This window comes from Setaria italica, chromosome V (genome assembly GCF_000263155.2).
Source record: "Setaria italica strain Yugu1 chromosome V, Setaria_italica_v2.0, whole genome shotgun sequence".
Classification (NCBI taxonomy): domain Eukaryota; kingdom Viridiplantae; phylum Streptophyta; class Magnoliopsida; order Poales; family Poaceae; genus Setaria; species Setaria italica.
In genome coordinates this window covers 949595-959441 of record NC_028454.1, presented here as the reverse complement: position 1 = coordinate 959441, position 9847 = coordinate 949595, and the positions used below count along the sequence as shown (strand labels likewise).

General features: G+C 41.5%; 1 protein-coding gene across 1 annotated transcript in view; it reads left to right on the top strand.

The window, feature by feature from the left end:
• LOC101783650 overlaps window positions 1-4306 on the top strand; it is a 6123-nt gene extending 1817 nt beyond the window's left edge. Inside the window, exons 2-4 of the mRNA XM_004967389.3 lie at window positions 2987-3053; window positions 3610-3811; window positions 3894-4306. Coding sequence (XP_004967446.1) covers window positions 2998-3053; window positions 3610-3811; window positions 3894-3965 — 330 coding nt within the window. The 5' untranslated portion in view covers window positions 2987-2997 and the 3' untranslated portion in view covers window positions 3966-4306. The remainder of the gene's footprint in view (window positions 1-2986; window positions 3054-3609; window positions 3812-3893) is intronic.
• Window positions 4307-9847: the final 5541 nt, after the last annotated feature.

Genomic DNA, 9847 nt, shown 5'->3' with positions numbered 1-9847 from the left:
TCGATCTTTAACTCTTATTAGTCATTACGTTGCTCAAATACATGTCGCTAATAACATTTCAGTGCATAACTAGCATGCTACACGAAAGCATGGAAACCACGTTTTATGAAAATAACAATAAATTGGCACGTGTCATTATTATTTCATAAAAGTAATAACAATCATATGTACTACACATTGCTTGATGCACGGATATGTCAAATTCTTATATAGCACACAACTGCTATACCTATATCTCCTTGGTGGTTGGTTCCATAATGACATTCAAATTTACTCAATGACTATATATTGTGCTTGAAGAAATAATCACCGTGTTTGCTAACCTTGGCGCTAAGCCTAGCCAACCCCCCTTTACTTCGCGGTCCGCGCTACAAGAGGGGAATCGGATTTCAGTGCTAAATCTTTTTTGTTTGTTTATGTTTTAGATTACGGGCTGTTTAGCAAGACTACTTCTTCGGTTTTTTTTGAAGCCATACCAAATGGTTTCAACCAAAAGGGCTTCACACAGTAATCCACCCAAATGTCCGTCCTCCTCATTTTGTACTAGGAGCCATAAGCAAAAAAAAAATGAAATCTCAAATCTATTTTAATAGACAAGCTAAAACCAAAGCCCTTTCGTAGAAGCCAATGCCCTACCAAATAGTACCAAACAGAACCTACATCCATGGTGGCTTTGTACTTCCATATATGCGTCACAGGCATGGCAGCTTTTCTCAGACGGCACGAGTGTACGGTGTTTTTCCATCTGCAGTTATTTTATTTCTTCTAAAATCCAAGGGCTTAGATTTTTGCGATGTTCCACATCCTAAGAAGTAAAGAAGCTACTTAGACTACTGTAACATATTTCATTATGATACTGGTTCCGTTTTGAAATTAATACATGTGGCAATTGACTTTTTTTCATTTGTTTGACTATTAGTTTTTTCTACAAATATCTATGAAAAATAGATGAACATAGAAGACATGTTTAAAGTACTTTTGATGATAAATCTAGTGCTTATTCTACTTTATTTAACTAATTAATTGAATAAATATTGTTGGTCAAAGTTGGAGAAAAACTATTATCATTTTATTTTGGAGCCATGCCACCGCCCCATCGTTTTCAGTGGTTGGGCCGTGTCGACAGTAAATATTGTCCTTACTTTATGACAAGCCAAGGTGGATGTGTGGTGATGACGACTAGCAACATATCAATGTAGAAAATGATGCTGTGATTTCTCGCGTGTGCGCGTCAAAGATATATATATATATATATATATATATATATATATATATATATATATATATATATATATGTATGTATGTATGTATGGTGAGGTTAAAATGCATATGGGTGCATTTTCTGTTCAAAATTCACAGACCCTACAGTTGCAACTGAGAGACAAGATCAATTGCAACTCGACGGAACTGATTGCAGCTGGACCAAACTAGTTGCAATTTGAATCAAGCCGGTTGCAACTCGACGTGAACCAGTTGGGATTCGAACTGAGCCATTCGCAAGTCGGTTCGAACCTATTGCAACTGGACGCTTACTAGTTGCAATTCGGATCGTGGTTGCAACTGGTTTAGTCTCTGGTTGCAACTGGTTTAGGGGGTGTTTGGTTATTTAGGACCTCCTAAAATTCATGTCACATCGAATATTCAGATGTTAATTAGGAGAATTAAATATGAGCTAATTATAAAACTAATTACATAGATAGAGGCTAATTCATGAGACGAATCTATTAAGCCTAATTAATCCATCATTAGCACATGTTTACTGTAGCACCATATTGTCAAATCATGGACTAATTAGGCTTAATAGATTGGTCTCGCAAATTAGTCTCCATCTGTGCAATTGATTTTATAATTAATCTATGTTTAATACTCCTAATTAGTATCTAAACATTCGATGTGACATGAATTTTAGGAGGTGCTAAAGAAACAAACACCCTCTAAGTCTGATGGTAGCAACTAGCACGATCCGAGATGCAACGAGTAAGCGTGCAGCTGCAACGAGCTCAGTCTGAATGGAACATGGCTGGATCCAACTGGACCTAGCTAAAGTCCGAGTTGCAACTAGTTCGGTCCAGTTGCAATCAATTTCATCAAGTTGCAATTGATCCTATCTCTCGGTTGTAAGTGCAGGGTGTGTGCATTCTGAACAAAGAATGCATTTTAGCCTCCCAAGGTCAACGCCACATTTTTTATTTGTGCTGAATTGCTGATCCATGCAGCTAGCTATCTGTGTACTGAGTTAATTGCTCTCTACGGATGTAATGCGTCATTCCAAGGTCCAAGTAGACAAACAGAAACTAACTATGAGCCTACAAATGAACCTCCGAGCGTCCAAAGATCAAACTAAATCTTTTTGCACTGCACCTTAGTGTGCATTATTTGTCCAGCTGAGGACAATTAGGTTTATCAAATACAAGAACGTTAGATGCTATGAATATGTGCGAAAAAGATCTAATTCCCTTCCTCTCAATTTGTTGGACATTATTGCTAGTAGGACCTATTTGGTATGGCTTTGTCCGGCTCCGGTTATCCCTTGCCATGCGCATTATATTGTAGTGCTAGCATAAAGTCGTTTCTTTTCTTCACTCAAAATGAACGGGCTTCTATAGAAGCTATAGAAGGGAGCATCACTAAGCTAGTAGACTTGCTTCTAGAATATATATTTCTCATACTCGATATACCAGATTCATGTATATTCTATATCTCGAAAAAACTTATAAGTTTATTTTCTACTTGGCCCCCTCCATGGCCAAATCCTGGCTCCTCCCCTGAATACATCACTGCCTATATCTGGAATCAACTTTCCTAACTACATTTGTCAAGTAATACACGTTTAATGGTAAATTTTGTAATCTTGACTTCAAAATGATTGTTCTAAATTAATTATTCCAGTAGTACCTCTATGCTTTTATTTGTTTTCAATGTCACTCTTATGGTATAACCTTTTGAAATAATTTTGATCTTTCTGATTGAATTTAATTATGTTCAGTTGTCGCCAATATGTACGACCCACGGCCTGGACTTGCTGCTAATGGCATACAGCCGATTTTCCAAAGGTCAGTGGTCCAAATACTAGGACAACGTATACAAAGGTCAGTGGTCAGAGGGCAACCGGATCAAGTAGTGACAAGGTTTTTTGGGAGCGGTTTTATCATCCACAAAAAGGTGCAAGAAAACAAATTTTTAGTAATAACATGTAGGCATGTTATAGAGGACGTAAATAATGCTAACAATGATGAGCATCTAATGGTGAGACTTCCTGGTACACATTTGGATGCGCCTGCTTATGCTCATCAGTACCTTAAGAAACCTGATGTACAAGTAATAAGTGTGCATGTGCCTCCACAAACGATGATATCGGTCAATCAGTTTCCTTGTGTGGTATTTTCTCCTCAACCAGCAGCGGTTGGAACCCTTGTCACTTTGATGGGATATTATAATCCTATCAACCTTCCACTATACTTAAATAGGCAAGGACCATTGTTAGCTATTGAACCTTCAGCCTATGGTGGATATATTGTGTAAGCATTGCTTTCTTTAAACTTTGTTTTACTTGTGTAAACTTTAAACTTTTTTATACTAATCTTTTCCTTCCTTTTCCTTTTTCTGAAGGGGTCCCCCAGACCATACAGAACACGATGGTATTGTTGTTCAGCACAATTGCTTTGGGATCAGGGGTGCATCGGGAGGTCCCCTTATACGTTTTGACACTCACTGTGCTATTGGTGTATTTACCGGAACGACGTATGGCATTGGTGAGGCTGCTAGTACTGAATGTGTGAGGCGGCTATTGGGACGATGGCTTGAATCGAATGTAAGTTGTTTATCTATCTCTAAAAGTTGCTGCCATAAAAATTTACATTACTATAACAAATTTGTTTACAACTTTTTTCTAGGGGGTTGGGATCAATGACACCGATACAATCCAGACAAGGCTTGACAAGTGTGCAGAATTAAATCTCTACTAGCTTTGCGGCAGTGGTTGAAACTGAAATGATGCTTGGTCGTTGTGTTGAGCAAAAATTAAATGATACAACCTGGAGAAGATAGCAAGCAAGATATGTGGTCGGTGCTATACGATCCTTGTGACCGTGGCTTGCAACGGAAATCATACTCTGCTTGTTTTGTAATAATAATATTAGGATGAACCGCTTAAACTTGAATTTGTGCGTTTGGCTCAACCGTTTGAGCTTTATAAAGTCGTGCTGGCTGAACCTTGTAATGTGCTGAAGCTATCGTGAGTTTATGTACTAGGACTATAACGCATTAGAACCTGTTGTGGTTATTATCTATACTAGCACTACTGTAATGGTGTGTGTATCTATGATTTTTTTTTTGTTCCGCTTACATTTTGTGACGGCACAGGGAAGCAAAACTTTCAGACGAGGTTAGCAAAGAATGGTTTGTCCGAATGATAGCATCCACTGTAGGAAACAACGCCACAGCGCGCACAATAATGCATACCACGTCCATTCCATTAGCTCTACCCTAAAAGGAGTGGAATGCCAAAGGAGATCATGAAGATCATTGATGCTAAGAGGAAGAAATTCCTTTGGGCCGGCAATGAAAGCTTAACCGGCAGAAAATGCAAAGTCAACTGGACTCGGACAGCCAGACACAAGAAAGGAGGTGGAATAGGAGTGCTTCATATGGCAAAATTCTCCAGGCCTCTACGTTTACGCTGGCTATGGCAACAGTGGATGAATGAGGGTACACCTTGGGACGACTGTGACGTCCCCTGCACGCAAGCCAACCGTATGCTTTTTGCGGCAGCCACGACTTTAACAATTGGTGACGGCAACAAAATTTTGTTCTAGGACAATGGATGGATAGACGGCCAAAGGCCAAGAGATATGGCGCCCAACCTTTTTAACATCTCAAGAAGAAAGAACAGATCACTGCGCGAAGCCCTCACCGATGATGCTTGGATCGCTGATTTAGACCTCCTTCATCATGGTCTCTCAATAACACACTTCATAGAGTACCACCGACTATGGATGGCAGCGAGCCAACTACAACTTAGGCCACGAGTCCAGGACACCATCCTGTGGAAGTTGACGGTAGATGGGCACAATTCTTTGGATCCATGACGACTAATTTCTAGGCACTCACTTGGAAACCGTGGGCGCCACCAAAGCATAAGTTCTTCAGCTAGCTGGCCATTCAGGACAGAATCTGGACGACAGACCGTCTAGCGCACCGGGGATGGCCAAATAATCCACGTTGCGTTCTTTGCGATGCAGCTCAGGAGACTGGAATGCACCTATTCACTCAATGCAGCTTCACGAGGACCATCTGGTATCGGGTAAGTGCATGGATGAGGTGTGTAGACTTGGACCCAAACTGTTAGATTCCACAACACACGCTCCATGACTGGTGGTCAACTTTAGGGGGCGGGCAAGTTGTTGATAAGAAAGGCTTGAGAACATTAATAATCTTAGTGATGTGGGAGATATGGAAGGAGTGCAATGCATGGATTTTCAAACACTAGGAACAATCCCTCAACCAATTAGTGGCCAAGATAAGAGACGAGGCAAATACAAGGGTGGCGGCAGCGGCTAAACACCTCGAGCGGTTAATAGCGGTCGTGAAGCGTACTTAATTGTACATTGTGACGCTCCGTTTCCTTCCTCTCGGGTGCTAGCTGGGATGTGAGTGTACAGTGTGTACATAACTTCTTTTGTTTTGCCCATCGGACTTTCCCCTTTATTAATATAGCAGCAGCTCTCCTGCTGGCTCGTTTCAAAAAAAAAGAGTGGAATGGCAAAAAAAAATATTGGTGTCGCGCCTCCAAGGTTTCTTTCGTCGGTTCGCCAGGAGCAATCCTGCGTGATGAGAACATCCACACACTGGATACACATGAGCCATCCCCAGCATCGTTGTCAACTTGAACTTAGCATTCGGTTTGGAGTCAGCCGACCACCCTGCACCGAAACAACGATATCTCCTTCATACAACGTCAAAACAATGCGTTCTTTGATCCATTGGAAAGCTAAGGACGAAGGCTTTGATTTGGTTCGCCTTGTGATTTTTGCTGTGACATCAAGCATCAAGACAAGGTGCTGCATCACCAATCTGAGCCATGTCGAGCCTTAAGCCCAAATTGTGGGCACCCCCGGTCATGTCCCCAACCCTAGGACAGCCCCTTGCTGCATAAAACTCAGTAGCCACAACCACTTTAGGTTTGGGTTTTGTTTGAGTTTAGTTTTCCATTAAGAAACATACATCGTTCATTGTGATTGTGGCGACAAGTCTTTTCATTGTGATTCAGGGTCTGTTCTTGTTTCTTCTCGACTGTGGCACTTAGTCCTTTCATGCTAAGAAATTAAACAACTTCATTAACTTTTAAAGCCTTGGGTTGCAGGCTCGATCTGAAATGTTTATGCTTTCTTGAATGGAAGTAGGGTTTATGCTTTATGGAAGGGGCGGTTTGTTTAGATCGGTGGGCATAGAGTATCAGATTGGTGGTCTTATCTATCGTTGACAAATGGAGTCGACCAGTATGTGCTGATGAGGCGGCTCTCCCTTCGATTTTGGTCAATGCAGCTTGATTGCATAGTGGTACACGATCTGATCTGAACGATTTCACACTTTACACTCCCTCCCATTGTGAAAGCTTGTCACTGTTGAGCTTGTCTGAAACTAGGCTTCCAATATTTTTTTCAATTGTCTGGTCAGGTAACATGAATAGTAACAATAGAATTCTATTGCCTATTGCATTGGCAACTGCTTACATAGTGTATGAATGATATTATTAACCACTTGATTCATATGGTCTTTAGTGTGATAGGGGGATGATGAGGATCCGTTGCTTATGAATACTTTGTCGTTTGGGCTAGTGCATTTTGGAGGTGTTATATGTTGTTGTATGAGGGTCAATACTGTTGGGGTCTTTTGGTTGCTTTGCATTAAGATGCTGACAAATTGAAGCTTCTTACGAAAAGAATCGATCAACTGCTTTATTTCACATTGTGTTTGTCTAAAACATAAGGCCTTGCCTTAGAGAGGTTGTGATACTATCTTATTGCACTGTGTCTTTGCACCTGATTGCATATTTACTTAAATGACAACCAGAGCACTCTTTGCTTGCAAACATTTTTCTTTGTCAAGTTAATTGTCTGTTGATTGAGGTGTAATGGGAATTGTTTGACCTGATTTCCTGATTATCTACTATTATACCTGCCATATTCATATTCATTGATGTTCTTTATTTTGTAGCTGCTGATGTATTCCTGTGGAGGAACAGGAACATCTCTGCTGGAGTACTTGGTAGTGTCACTGCAATCTGGATCCTCTTTGAATGCCTTGGCTACCATCTTCTGACCTTCGTTTGCCATGGTCTCGTATTCTCTCTGGGTGTTCTCTTTCTCTGGTCTAACGCCTCCTCATTCATCAACAAGTAAGATTTCAGCTTATTGTGATATACTGCACAGACTTAAAAGGATACAAAGTTTGTTCATCGCAAGTTACATGGATATAGAATTACTTAATGATGTGAAATCCTGCCATTTATTTCAGGTCCCCCCCCCCCCCCCCCCGATCCCAGAGGTGATCATTCCTGAAGATCTGGTTGTCAACATTGCACTATCTACTCGTTATTGAAAGATTTGGTGGAACTGTAGTTGCCTATCTTGGCATACTATAGGTTGCGTGTTTATATATGGGAGTACTAAAGACTCCAACATAATTACAGATGAGATCGTAGGATATCTGGTTTGTTGTGTAGGTTTACAATTCTTGGAGATAGAGCTAACAAACTATCCTATCTATAACAAACCGGATTCTCCCTTTATCAAGATCTTGTTTACGTGAGCCGGACCCTAGGCCGACTATATCTCTAACTTCAACACCCTCTCTCAATCTTAACCTCCTGATGCCGTGAGATTTAGATTGCGCACAAAACTTTGAAGTGATCGAACAGGTAAAACTTTGGTGAATCCATCTACCAACTGATCCCCAGAAGGAACAAACCGAACTTGCAACTACTTATTCATGACTCGTTCTCTCACAACATGAAAATCAATCTCTATGTGCTTTGCTCTAGCATGAAACACTGGGTTGGCAGACAAATATGTGGCTCCCAGATTATCACACCATAGAATGGATGTCTGCTCAACCTTAACTTCAAGTTCGGCCAACAAGGATTGCAACCAGATTATCTCAGCTGTAGCATTAGCCATGGATTTGTATTCGGCTTCTGTACTTGATCTCGACACAGTTGCTTGTTTCCTAGCACTCCAGGATATTAGATTTGTGCCAAAGAATGTTGCAAAGCCACCTGTCGATCTTCTGTCATCTACACTTCCTGCTCAGTTAGCATTAGAGAATCCACTAATAATAGCAGTTATAGATTTCTGAATTTTCAGGCCTAAATTCATAGTGTACTTGATATATCTCAATATTCGCTTGACTGCTATTCATTGTAGTGTAGTAGGTGCATGCAAGAATTGACAGACTTTGTTTACTAAATATGACAAATCTGGTCGTGTCAAAGTCAAATATTGTAAAGCACCAACCACACTTCTATACCGTCTGCTATTCCCTAGACCGAGAGCTTCTCCTTCATAACTGGAAAGTTTTTCTGACGCCGACAAGGGAGTATTGCGCGGCTTGCAATTGGTCATGCCAACTCGGGATAGTATATCTTGCGCATATTTACCTTGAGAGAGGATTATGCCGTCTTTTTCCTTCTTTACTTCAATGCCCAGAAAGTAATGCAGCTCACCAAGATCCTTTAGCGCAAATTCTTTCTTCAAATCTTCAAGTAAAGCCGACACTGCTTTTGAAGATGAGCTTGTAACAATAATATCATCAACATAGGCAAGCATAAATATTGTTACATATCCCTTTCTATAGATGAATAATGAGGTGTCGGATTTTGATGAAATAAAGCCAAGCAAAATTAATTTAGTACTTAACCTCGAGTACCATGCTCTTGGCGTTTGCTTCAGGCCATAGAGAGTTTTATCCAATTTGCAAACAAATGTCGGTCTGTTTGGATCTTCAAATCCTGGTGGCTGCTTCATATAGACTTCCTCTTCCAGAACACCATGTAAAAACGCGTTCTGTACATCAAGTTGTCGAAGAGACCACCCTTTGGAGACTGCAACAGACAGTACAAGTCTCACAGTAGCTATTTTGACAGCTGGACTGAAGGTGTCCTCGTAGTCAATCCTGTAGCGTTGCTTAAATCCTTTTGCTACCAATCTCACCTTGTATCTGTCTATACTGCCATCAGCTCTTCTCTTAATTTTGTACACCCATTTACAATCAATCAAATTTTTGCCTGCTTTATCTGGGACTAGACGCCATGTCCCATTGCGCATCAATGCTAGGTACTCTTCTTGCATTGCTTTTCACCATTTAGAATCCCCAAGTGCTTCTTGTACAAAATCTGGCTCTCCAGTAGAACTGACTAAACTATACTGTATCATCCCATCATACATGTTCTTGGGCTTAACTATTCCGCTCTGCAATCTTGTATGTCTACGTGGAGGTGAAGAAATTACCGGTGCAGGGGCTGCATCATCTGTTGGAGCAGCAGCCACAGGAGATCCTCATGAAGCTGATTCTAGCGCAGAAGATCCGGGTGAGACAGCTGGTGGCTCGGCAGAGGCGGAGACAGCACCAGGCGCTGGCATGTACGCGGGCGACGCGGGAAATTCTGGCGGCGCAGCCAAAGAGGATCCTGCCCGCCCCCCCACCCCCCCACACGCGTCAACCGCGGGCTGGCTGCTGTAGGCGCGGGAACGGACACTGCCTGCACAGGCGGATTAGCACTAGAGTTAGCGCCCGAATCAGCACCGGAGTTAGCGTCGGATCTTGCACGGAGATCTTCTGCGGCACCGAT